Below are 19,935 nucleotides of genomic sequence, written 5' to 3'. Positions count from 1 at the left end.
GGGGGGGGGGGGCAAGTGTTGGCAGTTTGAGCCCAGGGCTTGGTACAGGCAGGCAAGCTCCCTGCCAGCCCCACATTTAACTTATCCCAGCCTCACTAACCCTAAACTGTTCTAAAAAGAAATTTTTAAACAAAAGCTCATAGCTTTATTTTATGCATTAGCGTGGAGGTGTCAGATCCCTTGGAATTGGTATACACAGCTGTGAGCTGCCATGTGGGTGCTGGGAATTGAACCTGGGTCCTTTGGAAAAGCAGAGCCATCTCTCCAGACTGCTACTAAATTTTTTTTTTAAAAAAAGTAAATTCATCTGATACGCTCAGAGCACAACAGTACTTCGAAAAGCCCAAAATTACAGAAGAAAAAAACAATCTGCAACACACAAATGACAAGTTTTGTAGAGATTTTTTTCTTTATTGAGAAACTTAAGTCTTGGGTACATCAAAACCAATTTCTGGGGGGGGGGGGGGGATCAGAAACCCACAATAGAAAAAAAAAGTTATCACCATCTGGGCCAGAGCAGAACCCAGAGAATATATTCTCATAATTGAAAAATTCTAGGTGCTTCATAATTGACCTTTTGATACAAAATGACCTATTGAATTTGTAACTCGTGGTTCTTGGTGTGGAGGTCCACAGACAAACTAGGAAGTCTTCAGATCTTAGCTGAATGCCGTGAGGGGTTATCTGGCTTTTGACTCCTGGAAAGAGAAACACCAACACCAATAAGCAAGCATGCTGAAGAGCCAGCCGCCCCACACAGCTTAACTCTATAGTGTCCATCACTCTCTCCTTTCTCTATGTAAAGAAGCCCGCTATAGTCCTAGTTCGTTCTTTCCTAAGCCTTGTGGGCAGAGGCCACAGCTCTCTGAAGTCACTGCCATTGGGTGTTGCAACCCCAATATTGTTTTTGTCTGCACTCCCAGCTAGATAGTGCACACACAACCTCATGGACCTCAGGCCCAGCAAGAAAGGCACATACAGACAGCAGGCAGGTTTTGTGACAGTGACTGCGAGAACTATTTCCTTCTGTCACTATTTCAGGCCAGGAAGGTTTTTCATCTTTATGAGGTAGGGGCACTGGGCCTTGAAATGCTGAGCCATGTGATCTTGTGCTTTCTAAGAAAACTGCTTTTGTTGGGGACCTTCTATGTTGCTCAGAATGGAAACTGGGCACTGGTGATTGCCTGCCTTAGCCACATGGGCAGCTGGGATCACAGGCAGGTGTTATGCCTATAATCCCAGCATTCTGAGTGAATTCAAGGGCATATACTGAGATCCTATGCGAAAAGCCAAGCCAAACCAACCAACAAACAAAAAAGGGGCAGAAAAACAGTCAAACGTACTTTTTCCTTGTCTAGGAGGTAGCAGCAGCAACAGTGCCCACCTTCTGGGCAGCTTCTTTCTTGGCATGATGAGCCTGCAGGACTGCCACAGCTTCATCCACCTGTGAAGACCCCCGGGTGCTCAGCGACTGAGGAGAGCTAGCCATCTTTCCCCGGTCCACCCAGAGGAGCCCTGGGCTTCTCCTGGTGCTAGCTCTCCAGGAGAAGAGCTATATACCGTTAGCAATAGCCCAGACCACTGATGAGGCATGGAAGGTAGTCACAGGGGCAAACCTTTCTCAACACCCCCCACCCTATTCTCTTGCAGGCCTGAAGAGCAGCTCACCTTGGAGCGGAGGGACTCCGGGGACTCCAGCATGTGGAGCAGCTCAGAGTTGTCGATCTCTAGCAGCATTCCCGTGATCTTTCCAGCCAGGTTTGAATGCATTGTCTGGATGAGCGGGAACAAGCGCTCCCCTGTGGGCAGAACAGCTGGCATCACAACAGCATCCAACCCCATCGAGCACGAACATGGTGTCAGGCCCACCGGCCTCCCGGTGGTATGCGGGACACTTACCCAGCATCTGCTTCTGTTCCTGGGGGGGGTGCTGCAGCCAACATGGAGGCCGTCAGTGGCTCCTGCCCCTGGACATGGACTGCAGGCTGTGGTGCCTGTGAACCACAACAGGCAGGAGTTAGCACTAAGACACACAAGCTGAACATCTCAACAAGAGCCCATGTGAGAAAGGAACGGAGACAGCTGTCCTGTGCTTAAAGACCTAATCCTGTTCTTAGGGAACAAGGTCAGGGAAGACAGAATGGAATGAAACATGAAAACTAGCTGAAAATGGCAATCAGGAGGAGCCATAGTCCTCACCAAGCAAACCCGCCATGATGGGTGAGCGTTCACTGCTGTTCCACTTCCCTAACAATCCAAGGCCCTGCAGTAAAAAAAAAATCAGGCCACAGGAAACATAATTGTGTTGTTCATGTTGTCTTGGCTGGCCTTGAATTCTTGATCCACTTGTCTCCAACTCTCAAGGGCTGAAATTATAAGCATGTGCCAGTAGCAAATTAAATGCCTATACATGCAGTTTTTTCTTCCAAGGTTTCCTTTACATCGTTATTTCCAGTACAAATGGAGCCAAAGACTGAGAATCAAAAGTCTTAAAATATACCTCACCACCATCTTACCAGATGTTTTGGTTTTTCATGTAGTCTCTCCTAACCCAGGCTGGCCTTGAACTCAGTATGTAGCTGAGTGCTGACCTTCAGATGTTTTGTTTTTTTTTTTTAACACAAAACACTAAAAGGCCTCTCAGGTGAAAGACAACTCACAAACCAGCTCCAAGAAACCCCCACGTAGAGATAAGAATGATTCACAAAGCGGCTGTTTGTTGGCACTGTCTGTACAAGGCCTCCAGCAAAGCTGCGCGCATGCAGCCACAGCAACCTGCCACCAAGCTCTGAAACAAACCGGCTGTACCTTGGCTCACACTTAGTGGAAGTTAACGGGCGACCTAAGCCTCCCACATTCTGGGAAGCCTTTTCTCCCTAGTGGATGGAAACCCTGGGGCTTGGTCCTCAGGCACCACCCACTAACCTTCATCCCCCTGGTCTGGAATCTGCCAGCAGGCGAGGCTGCCCAGCCAACAAGCCTCAGGGATCTTCCAGGTTTTGCCTCCCTGACATTACAAGCATGGTCCACCCTGCCTAGAAATTTCTGTGCTATATGTGGCAAGTGCACAGGTGTAGGCAGGAGGTCAAAGTCACCTTATTTTCTAAGACATGGTCTCTCAAGGAAAAGAGAGCTCACTACACTGGCTATGCAGGCTAGCCCACAGGTCGGCAGTGCTGGGGACACCACCACAGATGTCAGCTTTGACATCTGTGCTTGGAATGTGAGCTCAGGTCTTCTCCAGCCCTCTTATTTGGGTGCTGGGATTAAAGTCTGGGCTTAAGCTTTAAAGACCACCAAGTAAGCCAGTCCTTAGCCTTGAAGCTGAGTTTTATTTATGTGTCATGGAGGGACCTGCTGCTTTTTCAGATTTCTTAACTGTTACTAATCAGAAGGCTTTCAAGCATGTTGCTCTCAGGGACAATGCCTGAGTCCCCACACAGAAGAAGAGGCATGAAACCTGTTAAGAGGAATCAAAACAAGGCATCTTTAAAACTGAGCACAAACATGACAAATGCCTTCACGGCTCTGGTGGGCCTCACCTGCAGCGGCTGGATGGCGGGGTGAGGGCTGCGGACACTGGAGGCATATTTGTAAGGCGCCACAGCCCTTGGAGCAGCAGCAGCAACTGTGGCACGGGGTGCAAGGTTTGGCACAGCTGCAGGCACGCCTTGTGGAAAGAACAAGCATAATTAAAGCGTATCAGCCTGGGCAAAAAAAAAAAAAAAAAAGGCCCGGCAGATCCCAGCTTTCCCCCTTCTGTGTGCACCCAATACCACCTCCAGACTGGCAGCTGTCAGTCAGCCCTTGCTGGGCGGCACCAGCCCCACCAAAGTCCATAGCCAAGCGGTCCGGGCACTCAGACCCTACAACAGACCAGCAAACGCACATCAGTGTTGGCAGAGAGGCCCAACTGGCCACGTCCCACGGAAGAAGAATTTCCAAAACACGATCGCACATGTCCCTCACAGGGCCAAAGGACACCACCGAAGTCTTTGCACATTTAGAATACGACACACTCCAAACATTTCCTTGTCCCCCGCCCTCTCAACAGCACGTTGTCTGTTATGATCTAGACAGAATACTTCTGGTTGACCTTCCACACGACACCGATGAGCAAAGAATGTTCAAAGCTACCAACACACCCAGGACCCACATGTCACACTCCTGAATGAAGGACCTACTACCTAAGTAACAGCTAAGGAGACAGAACCAGGACTTAGGAAAGCGAGTCCTGGGCTGACAAACTAGTCATCCTGATCCCCTCCTCCCCGGCCACACTTCTACAGGCCAATTTGCTCACCGACTCTCTGAGCAGAAGTAGGAAGGCCACGAGAGGCCGGAGCATTACCAGTTGGAGCCAGGTGGCGAAGAGCTGGACGAGGCCCAGACTGCCGCAGAGCACTTGGCATTCCTTGGAAGCCTGGTGAGGAGACAAGGATGCTCACCACAAGCCAAGGCTGGCCAGGTGTTGGGTGGACCAGACAGGCACACCCTGGTGAGCAAAGCCCTGCTTCGCAATACCTACCCTGAGGTCTCCCGCCTTGCTGCCAGCGTGGATTAGGCCTCATCTGTGCTAACTGGTTAGGCGTGTAATATGGAGGTCTTCCCTGAGCCTAGAGGGGGAAGAGCACCCAAATAATCTTAAGAGCCTGAACCCACACCAGAGTCCTGTCTCCCTCACCTTTCAGTGGGCTAATTACTTGAGTGAACAGCACTCTACTCAAAAGCCGATTGGCCAATGGGCGGTTTTACTCCTCCTCTGCCACGTATACCATGATCACAGGTTAATTCCATCTTTCTTTCTTTCTTGAACACTAGCACCCAAACCCCTCTCCCCAGCTGCAGGATACCGAAGCAGCTGCCACGACCACCTGGCAGACTCACCTGTGGAACTGCTGGCACAAAGTAGCCGCCAGCGGCAGGCTGGAACTGATTTAAGATGGCATTGGCAGGGAGCGCTCTCATCCCAGCCACACGCTGCATGTACTGATTTGTCAGGTGGGCTTTCCGCTCCTCTTTCCTCTGGGCCAGGGCGACATACAGCGGCTTGGAGCCCACAATGCGTCCATTCATCTCGGTGACCGCTTTGGTTGCCTCTTCAGGAGATGAGAAACAGACAAAGCCAAACCCTTTGCTCCTTCCATCTTCCAGCATTACCTACAAAGAGATCAGCTGCTGAGGTTTGTGGTGAGAAAAGCATGGCTATTAAGAGCCAAAACAAACAAAAAGCCCACTGAGCTAGGTCAGCACTTAGGGGGCAGAGGGAGGAGGTTCAGGCGCTCAAAAGCAGCTATGAAAACCCACCTTAAAAACAACAAACAAACAAACAAACAGTAACAACAAAATCAACTAATTGTGGCTTCTAGGTTTTTTCAGGTCATCAATGACTGCTACCATAGTTTGTGGGAGGCAGTTACGTGGAGGACAGGGAACCAAGATTCTAATCAGTCTTAGGGGACCCCTGAGCCTCGGTTTCTACATTCCCTAAGACAACCCTGAATATGCCGCAGCTGCAGGTCCTTGGGGTCCTGCCGCAGACCCAGCCACCAGCATCTTTTCTTTTCCTGTGCCTTGTGTGTGTCGGCACCCTCAGCCCAGCAAGATGAACAATACTGGAATAGTGCCCTGCCATAATCTTTGAAAACAAACAGCACCTGGGACTGGAGGGTATTAGACTTTGAAGGGGACATTCCAACAAGGCCAGTCAAATGGTGGCACCAAGAGAAACTGGGATAACCAGAGTCTGACAGAACCATCAAAAAGCAGTTACATGTCATCTCCATAACTACCCTGACTCCCCATGAGGGTTCTTTGTCAGTACCCCAAAAGGGATATCACTTAAATACAACATTCCAACCCCACACCAATACAAATATTAACATCTTACACTACGGGGCCAGGGCAGGCCATCAAATCCTCCTCAGCCACCCAGCCCTTTTAACTAATGGCCTTGTGGCAACTGCTACACCTCTACCAAGCAGCAAATTGTCAGCACATTCTAGACACTGGTGTCACACTCCCTAACTGCCAAGGACATGCTGCAGCCTGTGCCCATAAGCAGGGCTGGCCAGCCCAACTTTCTTGTCAACGGAGGGAAGTGTGGCAGAGCTGTAGAGACAGGCCCCAGGACAATGGAAGCGACCCGTCTGGATTTCCTCTGCTCTACTGTAGCACCATCTGTCCCCAGAGCGGCACCAAGCAGCAGGACTGGGAAAGATTTGAGTGCAGAGGGCACGACAGGGAGGAAGGAAGTTCCAGTAGAAGTAGGAAACCTCTCAAAACCTGCCTCTCCAGAGCACGCCTCTCAGGGGCATCAGGAGAGAGGTGTATATGCTAGAACAGCGATGTACTCAGGATCACCAACAGCTAACGCCAATAACCCAGCAACAGAATATTGTTTGTTTCCAGACCCACACCAGTACTCCCTGTTACCTTAGCACTGGTGATTGATCCAAAAGGAGAAAACTCTTTCCTTAATTTCTCATCATCAATGGTGTCATCCAAGTTCTTAATATAGAGATTCACTCCCTGGAAAAGGGATTACTGTCAGTCACACCTCTATACATGGTCATCCCCAAGTGCAGGGCCCAGAACACACTTAGGACACACACAAACCCTGCAGGGTTCTGACGTTAGCCCAGGTCGAGCAACTCCTGCGCTGTAAATGCCGCGGCAGGCCATGTCACCTCCACAAGTGACACCATGGCCAACCACTCACCCTCCAGGGTTCAGCTACTACCCCAAAAGGGGCACCAATTTAAGGAAAATGAACCCACACAGCAAAGAGCAGTAAGTGGACACTTTCAGATCACAGGGGCCTGAGTCATTGTCCCTGCTCAGTAGTTTGGTAGGTTACAGACTTTATACCTGATCTTTGTAGGAGAGTAAGCCCAGACGCCACATCTCCCCAAAGAGAAGTTAAAAACACTAGGGGCGCTTTGCAAACACCCCACCTCACCTGGTACCGACTAATTCTCTCCTGCTTCAACTGCTCAAATTTCCGTTTTAATTCAGCCTGTCGCTCTACTTTTTTCTGTGCACGACCTACAAATATGGCTTTCCCACTCATTTCTTTTCCATTCATTTCTTCCACAGCCTAGACAGAAAGAGAACATGCGTCTTTAATGAAGATGCAGTGTAGAGACTTGATCTGCTGCAGAGTCAGCACATTTCCCTGTTAATGTTGTTTGTACACAACTGTGTTTCTTGGTTTTTCTCTTAACCTAGCTATCGCACAAATAACTGACTCTTTCATAAACTTCACAAGAACTGAGCAGTCTTTGCCAATTTGTCTTCCCCCAGCATACATCCCAGAGATACTTGCACTTGAGTTCTCAGAGTGTCTCTTGGACCTCTCCTATGGCTGAATTCCCCCCTTTCTAACTTTTCCTCCCCTAGCTGGCAGGAAGTCCAGCCCTGCTCAGTGACTTGTGGCTGTAAGCTGCTTTATTGACACATCAGGGGACATTTGAGGAGCAGCATTTACACAACACCGTGACAGGAGAGTCTCAGAACAAGGACTGCAGCCAGATATGGGGACGGGGGTGTTACAGAAATCAGCATTTGAATTACACAATAACCTTATGCCCACACTTCCTGACTGAGCACCAACCTGCTTCATCCCATCCTTGACGCTTGCTACGCTAATTCCAGACTCATCTGGAAAGTAGGGTTAGCATCTAAATGAGTTACTGGTGCACACAGCTCTTTTGTTCTTAAATACCACACCCAGCTCCAACATCTTCGAGGAGGAAGTGTGGCAGAGCTGTAGAGACAGGCCCCAGGACAAATGGAAGCGACCCGTCTGGATTTCCTCTGCTCTACTGTAGCACCATCTGTCCCCAGAGCGGCACCAAGCAGCAGGACTGGGAAAGATTCAAGTGCGGCGGGCACAGGAAGTGTGTACGTGTGTTGGGGGGGAGGGGAATCCAAGCCCCAGTATCTGTATAAATTTGGGCAGGTGCCATGAGCCATGGCTGATGACCTAGCTGTACTCAACTTTTCAGGTTTTTGTAGGTTACCAGTCCAGCATACTGCTCCACCAGTCAAGAGGCTTTGGTTTCCCTACCCAAGAACGGGAACAACCACTCCTCCTAACCCTTCACAAGTAGCCAAGGCATGAACAAATAAATGCTTGGTGATCCGGTGGATACATTAACTGGCGTCACTGGCATGCTGGGCAGAGCCCCACCTCCACCACACTCCGCACACAGGCCTCCCGACCCTCACAGTACTCTCACCTTATTGGCATCCTCGTGTTTTTCGTAACTTACAAAGCCAAAGCCTTTGGATTTCCCACTTGGATCTCTCATCACCTTGACACTGAGGGTCTTACCTGTTACCAAAGGACAAAATGATTAGTGACATCAGTCTACCACAGCTCAAGAAGACTTCCTGTACTAACTCAGCTGGCGCAAATCTCTGACCGATGAGTCTGAGACAGAAAGAGGTACCATGCCTGGTCTGAAAACCAACCAAGCACCTGGAATAACCTTGTAAGGAAAAGAGTTAAAAGGAGCCAAGAGAAAAAGGCTGGTCTCTACAGTCACCCTCTGACCCTGAGGTAATTAAGGGGCCTTGTTTAAGTAAAAACAAATTATTTCTTGAGGTGATAGTCAGTACAAGAGTGGACCCGTGGACTCCAGACCCCAACTTACCAAATTGGCTAAAGAGCTCTTTCAGATTCTCATCATCCACCTCTTCCCCAAAGTTTTTGATATAAACATTGGTGAATTCCTTGGCCTTGGCTCCAAGCTCAGCTTCCCGCTCCTTTCGAGACTTGAATCTGCCCACAAACCTACAAAGAAACCATGAGTAATAGTTGATTACTCAGAAGGAACAACATGATTTCCAAGGGCCCAAAGGAATGCAGATTAAAGCTGACAGGAGAGGCTTAAAACACACGAAGACCCCATCCACCACAAGCTCAGATGCCCCAAGTCCCCAGCAGAAAAAGAAAGAGGTGGGACTATCCTGCAAGGACCAGTCCCAGGGCTCCTGGTTCAGACCAGGGCCACTCCTACCACATCACACTGCCTTCGTGAAGAAACCTGACGACCATGTTTTTAAAACGCTCATTTCTGTGCATCTATGTAAATGCATAGAAAACGTCTGGAAGGATACAAACCAAACTGTTAACAGTGGTTAGTCTAGCAGTGAGACTGCTGCAATCAGAGGCAACTTTTGCTTCCCTGCTGTATCATCTGGTATCCTTAATAGGAAAATGTTTCCTGACACAGACATAAACACAGCCTTGTCTATTCGGACCACAAAGAACAGAAATGACTGTTGCTCATAATAGCCAAATGAAATAGTTCTTATGCCTTTCCACACATGGTTCTGCTGAGCTCCTCCCCAACCCCACAGTAATGACAAGATGTCATGCAGTGTCTCTATAAAGGGATGGACTTTTCACTGTGTGTAAATGAAGCAAATGCAAATTATGCATACAGTGAAATGTTACAGCTCAGAGGGAAGAACTAGGTCAATTTGGTGCCAAAAACGCCTAGCAGGAGACCCATGGGCAGACCCGACAGGAAAGCCAAGGTCACATAGCTAGTATCCAGCTCCTGGTCAGCCCAGGGCCTCTCCACTCTGCCGCTGGCCAAGACCCCTGCTCAGAGTGGGCTCAGAGCTGTCTCCTAGCCAGCCCCAGTTGTTGATGCTCACAAAACCCACAGATGAATGCCTTTAAGGGAGAGGCAGCAGGCAGGCCATGGCTCGGGCAGGGAGCCGACCGTGGCAAGTCAAAAGGGCTGCCATGGCCCGGGCAGGGAGACTCACCAGCCCTGGAGTGGAGAGGTAGGAGCAGGCCACACTTGGGCCGAGAGAACCAGTAGCCGCCTTGTGTGTGCCAGTTAATACCGAGGTGGGGCCATGGCTGGCTCATGCGATGGTTGTCGCTCCAGACTGGGACACTCACACTTTGCGGTCATTGAGGAGCATGCCATTCATCTTCTCGATGGCCTTGTCGGCAGCCTCTTGGGTCTCGAAGTGGACAAAAGCATAACCCTTAGAGCCATTCTCATCACAAACCACCTGTCAAAGAAAAGGCAGATCACCTGGGTGTACTGGCCGATGCGCCAGCTGGGACCACCCACTGCACAGCTCAACCAAGCACCCACTTACAACTGCTGCCACCATTAGTCTGTTTCTATCAAGCTGTGTTTGTCAGCCAGGTCAGCCCGACACGCAGGCCCCAGGATCCTCCTATTTCTGCCTCCCTAGCACTGCTGTCACATGCATGGCCCCATGCCCAGTTTTCACATGGGTTCTAGGGGTCAAACCCAGAGCCCTTCCTATGCAACAAGTCCAGGCTTTTTTTCAAATGTACTTATTGAAAAATAAGGGGGGCAGGTGGCTAGAGACTGCAGCTCCGTATTAGAGCACCTGCATAGCGCTGGCAAGGCCCTAGGTTCAATCATCAGCATAAATAATACTCAGAAAAAACAAACCCATGAGATATCGGCATACAAACCAAAGTGCTCAGAAAGACAAACTGTTACCAAGTCCACAAAAGAATTCAAGTCTCAGCTGGGCATGGTGGTGTACTCCTGTAATCTCAGCACTCAGGGAGGCAGATTGCTCTGAGGCCAGCCTGATCTAAAAATTGAGCCCAGGACACCCAAGAAGGCTACACAGAGAAACCCTGGGGAGAGGGGGGGAATGGCAACGAGAATTCAAGTCTCTCAAGTGTTGGCTATGTAAACAGCCACCATCTGAAAGTTACAGAATACAGTTAACTAGTGCCTCTAAGATGATTAAGTAAGGCTCCTGGAAACAATGGGCTTCTATCCTCTCCAAAATAAAGACTGTTCATGCTTCCAATAGGCAACATGAAGGCCGAGAAGGGGGTTGAATAAGCAAACAACACCTGGCAAAGGGCTGGAGCCTATCTGGCAGACTGCTTGCCCAGAATGCAAGCCTGGAGGTCAACTTCTCTATACCACATAGACTGGGTGTGGTTGTACACATCTATAATCTTATAATCTTTGGGAGCAAGAAGCATGAACCATCCTTGGCTACATGCTACAGAGTTCAAAGCAGCTGGGCATGGCGGCACACACCTTTAATCCCAGCACCTGGGAAGCAGAGGCAGGCTCTGTGTGTTGGAGGACAGCCTAGCCCACAGAGCTGGTTCTAAAACAGCCAAGATCTGAAAACCCAACAAACACACATACTCTGTTGTTACATGAGGCCATGGCTGAGACTACCTAGAAGTTCTTCTGTGAACACTGCATTCCCAGAGTGGGACCCAGCTGAGGGGATGAGCCTTTGCCTAGTGGTAGACCTCTAATAACAGCTATTCAGAATGCCGAGAAATGGGACAATCCCAAATTCAAGGCCAGACTAGGCGCTTTGGTGAAATGTCTCAAATAAAAAGCAAAGAGGGCTGGGGATAGAGCTTGCTGGACCTTATCAGAGCTTTCTGAAGCCATGGAGAAGAGGGCTATGGACAACCACCCTGATGAAATGCACTGGGTCACACCCTTATACCCGCACAGACACAGCAGTCAAGAAGCAAGGATGGGATTACGGGGGTCAGGCTAAGAGGTGGCAAGGGGGGGGGGGGTGATGTGATCAAGATACAGTGCATATATGCATGAAAATGCCATAATGAAACCATACCTGTCACTAAAGCGCGCCACTAAATACCTAAATGTAAGAACAAAAGCTACCCTCAGTGTCGATAATTTGCCTAACATGCACCAGGCTGTATCAGTCCCCAGAACTGAAGGAAGGAGACAGTCCATTTCCAGCATTGAAAGTCATCATACCCAACTGGCTATTTCTAAGTAAGGCACCCTTCCTTATGACAGTATCTTGTTTTGAGTCTTTTAGACCCCAGGCTGGCCTTGAATTCCCTAGATAGCTCCTATCTCAGCCTTGAGAGTACACCACACCCAAAGCTATCGCATTTATCTTGTTTTCAAGATCCAGTACCCATTCTGCTAAAACCATTTAGTACACACTTACCTTACAAGACAGGATGTTTCCAAAAGCTGAAAAGGTATCATAAAGTGCCTTGTTGTCTATAGACTTGTCCAGGTTCTTGATGAAGACGTTTCCCACACCAGACTTCCGCAAAGAGGGGTCCCTCTGAGACCACATGATTCGGATTGGCTTTCCCTTGATCACATCAAAGTTCATGGTATCCAAGGCCCTCTCGGCTGTAAAAGAGGAAACATTTAATTGAGAACTCTAAACATAAGCTAAAATGACTGTCACCATTCCAGAAAGATCACCTAACCATTCATACCTGATTAAAGAAGAAAAAAAAAAAAAGCCTCAGGGCACCAAGATGAACTAAGCTCAAGTTTAAGGGACTTTTTGCCACCAGCAACTCTGACTCAGGTGAGGAGCTAAAATAACCAATTTCAGGGTGACTAAGCTGGGCAGCTAGTTAGTAAATAAATGAACCACAGACTCCAGCCCAGGTTTTTGTTTTTTTAATATTCTCGCTGTTCTTTTTATTTTTGAGGTAGGGTCTTTCTACATAAATAGCCCAACTGTCCTTGAACCTACATAAAGGCCAGGTTGGCCTTGAACACAGAGAGCCACCTGCTACATCTAGGATTAACTATTTTTGTACAAAAAGGGTAACTCATCAGAGTGGAAGTATAAACTGCCACACCACAGACCCTGCTGCCTTGAGGCCTAGACCTTTCAGAGGTCTAATCAGAATTCTATGGAATCTCAGGAATTCGGCCACCCTTCCCTTCTAGTAGAGGTCAAGTTGTTCTTTGACTGCTCAACCAAGCCCACCAGACACCAGAGACAATGTGAAGGACCAGAGCCCTGGACACTTCACTGGTGGCAACAAAGATGCTCAGATGTGGTGACCACTTTTCCTTACGTAATCATGACTTCAGTGATGCAACACGACCTAAACACCCTCCATGGGGAGGAGTAAAACTGGGTCAAAGGTAGGGAGCATATGAGCCTAAAATCTCAGCACACAAAGATCACAGGCTAGTCAGTCAGGCTGGGCATGGGGTTCTTAATCCCAGCAACATTGTATAAACACTCCATCCTAAAGAAAGCTCCTTTTACAGGTAGGTAAAAACAGCTCAAAATAACTTCAGGAAGTCCCTGAAACTGATTAGATTCATTAGGGCCCTTCCTGGGTATGTGTGTTTAAGAGCCCCCTCATTTGGAAGGGAGCTGAGTTGCCAAGACTCTCAGGAGAAAAGCTGTGAAAACTTCAGACCAGCTTGCTGGAAAAAGCAGAAACAAGGTGTGCTGCCTGGAAGAGGTTTAGACAGCTGAGGCACCTGGAAAGAGCACTCTCCAAGCTCCCAGCTTTGTGAGGGGTCACCCATGCTGGGGTGGGCTTTAGTGAGGCAGCTGTCTGTAAGCAACCCTTCACCCACATTCCTGCAAGTTACCCTAATAAATCTCTTAAATTCATAAAGCTGGACTTCAGTGGTATCCATACTTTGGTCTAACATGGGCTCAAATGTGTGTTGTGTCTCTCTGGGAAAGGTTTTGTCACACAACAAGCAGAGGCAAGGTAGATCTTGGGAGTTCTAGGTCAGCCTGCTCTACACTATGTAGTGAACTCCAAGACAACCAGGTCTACAGAGACCCTGTCTCGAAAACAAACAAACAAACAAACAAAACAACAAAAACAAAAGTAAAGACGGGTGTGGTGCCTTTAATCCCGGCACTCAGATGGCAGGCTGTGAGTTGAAGGCCAACCTGCTACAAAGTCCAGGCCAGCCAAGGCTACACAGAGAAACCCTGTCTCAAAAAACGATTTCTCATCTTGCCAACCTTTTTTTTAAATTTTATTTTATTATTTATACAGTATTCTGCCTGAGTGTGTGCCTGAATGCCGGGAGAGGGCACCAGATCTTATTATAGATGACTGGGACTTCTGCAAGAGCAATCAGTCCTCTTAACCTGAGCCAGCTCTCCAGCCCCAACTTAGCACCCTTATTTCAAAGGGGGACAAGAACTAGCACATTCCTAGGCAATTGCCCAATATGCCTGCGACCCAGACTTCATCCTTAGCACTTGCAAAGAAAAGGGAAAAGCTCCCTAAAACTGCTCAACAAACTCAACCGTCAGCCAAGAGGATCCACTCTCTCAACCTTTCTGATAGCGTGTGTGTTAAATCTACACGGAGGGGGGACTATGGCGAGTCCGTCAAAATCGGGTAGGAGCGTGGCTGCAGGAGGTGGTTTGCAAACTCGAGCTACCCCATTATATCAACAGCAGAGGAACCCAGTCCAACACAATTCCTGATCTATTTCAGAAAGATGGCACCAGCAGAGTCAGCTTAGCCTGACAAATCAGACTGCACTTATTTATAGCAGGGAGAAGTCTTGCAGAGGTATGTGCTGGCAGATACCCTGACCAATGGCTTCTGCTATCTCTAAGAGACACAACTTCTGTTCAGAAGTCAAGAGAGCAGGCAATAATAGCTAAGAGACTCCATTCACCCCAAACCCTCTAAGTCCCTGTGGCCAACAGAGCTAGGCTCCAAGTACTCTGGCAGTAGAAATCCCTAGTGTCTCAACTAGACCAAAATTTTCACCTCAGTTTTGTACTTGGGCAATAAAGGCTCCATTCAAAGAAGTGGGGACAAAAGTGTGTGTGTGGGGGGGGGGGGGGGTGGTTAAGCCAGGTATGGTGGCACATGCCATTAATCTCAGACCTCAGGGGGGCAGAGGTAGGTGGATCACTGTGAGTACGAGGCCAGTCTACAAACTGAATCCAGTTCAGCCCAGGCTACACAGGAAACCCTGTCTCCAAAAAAAAAAAAAAAAAAAAAAAAAATCAAAATAAATAGAACAGGAGCTTGGAGATCCTTTGCCATAGAATGACTGGTGCCCTACTCCCCCCACCCCCACCGGTCCCTGCAGTTGCTCCCTCTTAATCTGGAGTCACGTGCAGCCCTGGGTTGGGTTTCTTCTGTGCTTATTTGTGGCTCGCCTGCAGCCTCTACTCCTCTGGATGGGGGTGGCAGGAACACTGTACTGGGAGCCAGACTTCTCCCGACTCGATGCAGTTCCTTTTCTTTCACAAGGGTCCCATTTCCTTCAAAAGGGGTTTTGACGAGCATAAAGCGCCATTCCCAGGTGAGGCAAAAAACTGCCCAGTGGATTTCAAGTGATATGTTCCTAGACTACCTGGGTACCATTCTCCATAGCCCTAGGGCTTGGCAGAGCTGGGGAAGTCCCCGGAGCAGTGCAGCAAAGGACAGGCGGTGTCAGTGGGGGTCTGGCCTGGCAAGCTGCTAGGGACACTAACTACTCAAGCCTACTCCATGAACTTCTCTCCTTGCTTCCCGTCACCCTAAAGCCATCCCTCATCAAGACTCAATCCAGGGTAAGGGTAAGGCCAGCCGTTTGTTCTTCAACCTGCACTTTTGGAGGGTGCTGTTTCAACTCATGGAGACGTGCCAGTCCATGCCAGGGTCTACCACAAACCCACTCCTGCTTGAGTGGTTCCTGAGGCACTAGAACAGCCATGTCACTTTATCCCGATTCACAATCTCCTCCTTGGATTTCAACCCACACTCCACCCCGCCCCCACCCAGTAGCCCAAGGTCATCAGGTTAGCAAGTGGTGGGAGCAAGACTGAAGCCGGCACATGCCCCAGCTCTCAATCACTGTATCTTGCGTCCCGCTGCGGCTTCTCTGGCAGCGTGCTGTCAGGTCCTGCCCCAGCCCTGGCAGTCCGGCCTCCGCCTACAGGACTCCCGTGGTCCCCCGGTATCTCCCGAATGTGTGCGTGCCGCTACCACTCACCGTCAGCTGGCTGCTGGAAGTTGACGTAGGCATAACCCAGAGAGCGACGGGTGATCATATCGCGGCAGACCCGGATGGACAGCACAGGCCCCGCAGGACTGAACTTTTCGTACAGCATGGCTTCGGTGACGTCCGAGTGCAGGTCGCCCACGTATAAGGAGGCCATGGGGTAGCTGCTGGCAGCAGCGTTCATGTCCCCACCCCCCACCACCCCGAGCCCCGCCAGGAGGACTTCTTACAGGGCCCACTGCACGACAAAAAGGGGCTCCTAGGAGCACCGGCCTGCGCTGCGGCGCACAGGTGGCACCAGCGACCCGGGAGATGCCGGAGCAGGGAGGCCCCGGGGCGGGACGACTAGCACGGGACCTCAAAAAGCTCCGAGACAAAAGGCTCTCCCCAACAATATGGCCCTCTCCCGGAGTTTGTGCTCTCCGGCTGTCCTAGCTCGGAGTTTAAAAATAAAGACTCAAGTAGGGAATCCCCTCGCAAAGGGGGGCAAAAAAACCCAAAAAAACAAAAACAAATTTCTCAAGAGGCGGCCGGAGGCTGCGCTCACGGCGGCCTCGGGGACACGCGTTTCTCGATAAATATAGGCCCCGGGCTCCCGGCGGTTTACGGTTTCAGCGGCCCCGGGCAGGGGGACCCGAGTCTTGGCGGGTGCCGGCGAAGGGCGGCGCGGACACGTGGTGCGGCCGGCCGGGGCGCAGGGCTGCCACGCGGCGCGGAGGCGTGCGGGGCGGGCCGGGGGCGGCTCACCGCGGGACAGACAGACGCCGACGGACGGGCAGGCCGGAAGCGTGCCAAAGTCACTTCCCCGCGGGCTCCCGGCAAGGCTCCTTCTCCTCGTCTTCTTTTCTTCTTCCTTTTTCCTTTCCTTCTTTCTTTTTTTTTTTTTAAGGTTTTGTGGCTTTTTGTAATTTTTTTAAGCTTTTTCTCTTTTTGGCTTCAGGCTGGCTGAGCCCACCGGCGGCGCAGGCTGCCGCGACCCGGGGCGGAGAGAGGTGGCCGGAGCAGCCACCGCTCCATTTATACCCGCCCGCCCCGGGCGCTGCTGGTCGAAGGGCGCCTCGCGACCTGGGCGCAGCCGTGCCCGCCCACTCGGCCCCGGGGGCCCGAGGCGGGGAGGCCACGCGAGAGTGACCCTGAAGCGGCCGCACGGTGCCACAGCGACCCCTCGCGTTCGGAGGACCGGCCGCGCGCACCTGTCAGAGTCTCAGCCACGCAGGGATTGAGCCGAGACTCTCCCCCCCCCCACCCCGCCCCCCAACACCCACACACAGGCGTAACGTAGAAGCGCCCGCGAAATGCCTGCTTCTACACAAAAGGACGCTAAATCTGCAGTTAGCAGGCGGCCTAATAAGTGGTTGATCTGAATACACAAGACATAGGGAAGTTTTGAGAACACGTATACGCTTGAGGTCGGAATGCGGAGGTCGTTAGAAAGAGTGGTGGCGTCATAGGTGATGGGCTTTTTATCATAACATGAGCAAATCCTGGCCAAGCTTTGATGAGACAAAACCTGACCTTCCCCTCCGCTTTTCTGTCCTAGTGGCCACTCCTGCAACTCAGTTTGTGCTTTGGGGTGCAAAGAGGAGGAAGAGAAGAGGTTGATTTGGGCTCATGGTTCTGGGCTAAGGGAACGACATCTACAGATGTCCTTCATATGCTCCTGGAGCGTCTCGTGGCAGTTCTAGGGAAATCACGGAGAGTGCCTCTGTGCGTGTGTATATGCATGTGAAACAATGGGCTTTTGTTTCGTTTTTACATAAAAGCCAGTTAAAGAGTTTAGGCTTAGATAACTAAGCCTAATGCTAATAAATCATTGACTCTTCACCCACAGGAAAGCTTTGCAGATCATTTGAAAGTCATGTTATCTCATGGGACTAAATATGTGGAATGCTACCAGTATCCCTTATGCCGTAAGTGCTAGGAACCATTTTTCCTATTCTTCTATCCACCCAAACCACAAATTACCAAATGGTAGACAGATACTCCCAGAGGCAGAGGCACAGGCAGGTGGATCTCTGCGAGTTCAAAGACAGCCTACTCTACAGAGCTGAGGTCCAGGACAACCAGGGCTACACAGAAAAACCCTGTTTCAAATAACCAAACCAAAACAAAAAAGAAACCACAGGATATCACTTAGTCTTGAGGGGAGGGTGTTTGCCCCTGTGAGACTGTATATGTCATCATAGGAGCTGCAGGGACACTCAGGCTGCAAAATTTAAATAGTATCTCATACTGGCAAAAGGTTGGTAAGGATGAGGCTGAATGAATTATCCACCAGGTATCCAGAGGAAAGCCTGTCTGTGTACTTTCGTACAAATCAGTGTATTTTTACATGTTGGGAACATGTAAAATGTGATTTTTTTTTTTGAGACAGAACTTATTTTAGTGGATTTGTTCTTGATCTGTTCTGCTCTGTCTAGGAGAAGTTGTTCGTGAATGGGAGGAGGAAGAAGTAGGGAGGTGGCTATATGCAGACCTTTGCAGGTGATGGTTTTTACATAGAGAAGAATAAAGGCTTTTGCCTTCTAGAGTCATTTGCTTATTTAGTTAACGAATTTCATGTGATGTTCTGAAGGAGCCTCTGTGCTCAGAGGTGAGCGCTCTAAGCTAACATTCACAGGGCAGAGTGCCAGCTGAGGAGACAGTGAAGAAACACAGAGACATGCGGGTGCACCTGTGCCAGAGACGCTACCTACAAAAACTCCATTCCCCCGGAGCAACACTGGCTCTACCCTGCAGCAAGCAAGGCCCTTCCTTACCCCCAGACTGACTCCTCCAGGTTAGGTTCAGAAATTGGGACAACTGCACAACTTTGGACCATATCGCTAAGGCTTCCTATCTACAGGACAGGCTCAGTAAGGCCTGGGAAGAAAGGTCAAGTCCCTCCTCAGGAGAGAAAAGATACTTCTCTTTCTGTTCTCCCTCCTGAGACCTGTGACCCTACTTGGCCTCTTTTGCGGGCCTTTGCAGTTGGAACAAGCTTAAGAATGAGCCACCGTTCACAATTCATTTTCAGATCTGAAACTGGGATCAAATGTATAGTGTGAGCAAGGACCAGACTATATCTTTTTCTCTTATTTCTTTTTTTTTAATTTCTTATTTTTTGAGACAGGGTTTCTCTGTGTAGCTGGAACCGTCCTGGAACTCATTCTGTAGACCAGGCTAGTCTGGAATTCGCAGAGATCCCCCTGCCTCTGCCTCCTGAGCGCTGGGATTAAAGGTGTGCTCCACCACCACCACCACCACCACCACCACCACCACCACCACCACCTGGCTAAGAAAGAGACTATTAAAAGCTACAACTAGTTTGCAAAACCCATGTAGAGAGGTCAAGGATATAGGTCAAGGGATTCATAACTGTTTTCCGACTGGAAGAGAGACCCAGGTTGACCCCAGGCTGGACCTAGACTACCAAAACAGATAAAGCATTCCCTCCCTGGGACACAATTTAGTGGCAATAGCCAGATAATTTATTACATTGATCTGTCCTCGAGGCTCATAAAGTAACACAGATTGGGCCCTCAGCCAAAGGAAAAAGTAATCTATACACAGGTGATTAGTGGGAAAGGCTTCCTAGAGAAGGTGTTAACAGCAACACTTTCATGTTTAAAAAATTCTTTTTATAACCTTGGCTGTCCTGGAACTCACTATGTAGATCAGGCTGACCTCAGAGATCCACCTGTCTCTGTCTCCCAAAGGCTGGGATTAAAGGCGTGCACTACCACACCCAGAGTTTAAAATTTATTATTCTATTAAAAGGTCTGATGTAGCCCAGGCTGGCCTTAAACTCACCATACAGCCAATAATGGCCCTGTATTCTTGGATCTTCCTTTTATGCTGGAATTCCATGGGTGTATACCAGCACACCCACCTGTATTCATGGTGGAAATACAGCCCCACCGTGGAAGTGTTTTCTAGTAGGCTCTAGGTTCACTTCAGAAGGAAGGAAGGAAGGAAGGAAGGAAGGAAGGAAGGAAGGAAGGAAGGAAGGAAGGAAGGAAGGAAGGAAGGACGAACGGACTGGGGGTGGGGTGTGGCTCAGCTGGAAGCAGAGACCTGACCCTACAAAGCAGTCCTCTGACCTCCACACGAGTGCACCCTCATATACACCAAAAACATTCACAATAATAAGGAATAGAAACTCATAAATAAAATATGCAATGAA

The 19,935-nt window shown here is 49.6% G+C and overlaps 1 protein-coding gene and 2 non-coding genes across 3 annotated transcripts; all 3 read right to left on the bottom strand.

Moving 5' to 3' along the window:
* Positions 1-383: 383 nt before the first annotated feature.
* Pabpc4 (poly(A) binding protein cytoplasmic 4) lies at positions 384-16,826 on the bottom strand. The gene is given in 17 exon segments (XM_055611044.1): positions 384-698; positions 1,344-1,444; positions 1,669-1,799; positions 1,900-1,927; positions 1,929-1,994; positions 3,543-3,670; positions 3,780-3,866; positions 4,304-4,423; positions 4,529-4,616; positions 4,888-5,160; positions 6,436-6,531; positions 6,962-7,099; positions 8,244-8,338; positions 8,661-8,800; positions 9,926-10,041; positions 11,980-12,173; positions 15,762-16,826. Coding segments are annotated over 16 exon segments (1,983 nt in total). The 5' UTR covers positions 15,955-16,826; the 3' UTR covers positions 384-698; positions 1,344-1,354.
* LOC129680035 (small nucleolar RNA SNORA55) lies at positions 6,099-6,229 on the bottom strand. The gene has a single exon (XR_008720630.1). It is a non-coding gene; the product is annotated as a small nucleolar RNA SNORA55 (small nucleolar RNA).
* Positions 7,756-7,887, bottom strand: LOC129680034 (small nucleolar RNA SNORA55). Its single transcript, XR_008720629.1, has one exon. It is a non-coding gene; the product is annotated as a small nucleolar RNA SNORA55 (small nucleolar RNA).
* Positions 16,827-19,935: the final 3,109 nt, after the last annotated feature.

The sequence above is a fragment of the Psammomys obesus genome, unplaced genomic scaffold (genome assembly GCF_907164565.1).
Source record: "Psammomys obesus unplaced genomic scaffold, mPsaObe1.curated_primary_1811, whole genome shotgun sequence".
Lineage (NCBI taxonomy): Eukaryota > Metazoa > Chordata > Mammalia > Rodentia > Muridae > Psammomys > Psammomys obesus.
Note: the sequence above shows the minus strand (reverse complement) of the source record. Positions and strands in the feature narration are given on the sequence as shown.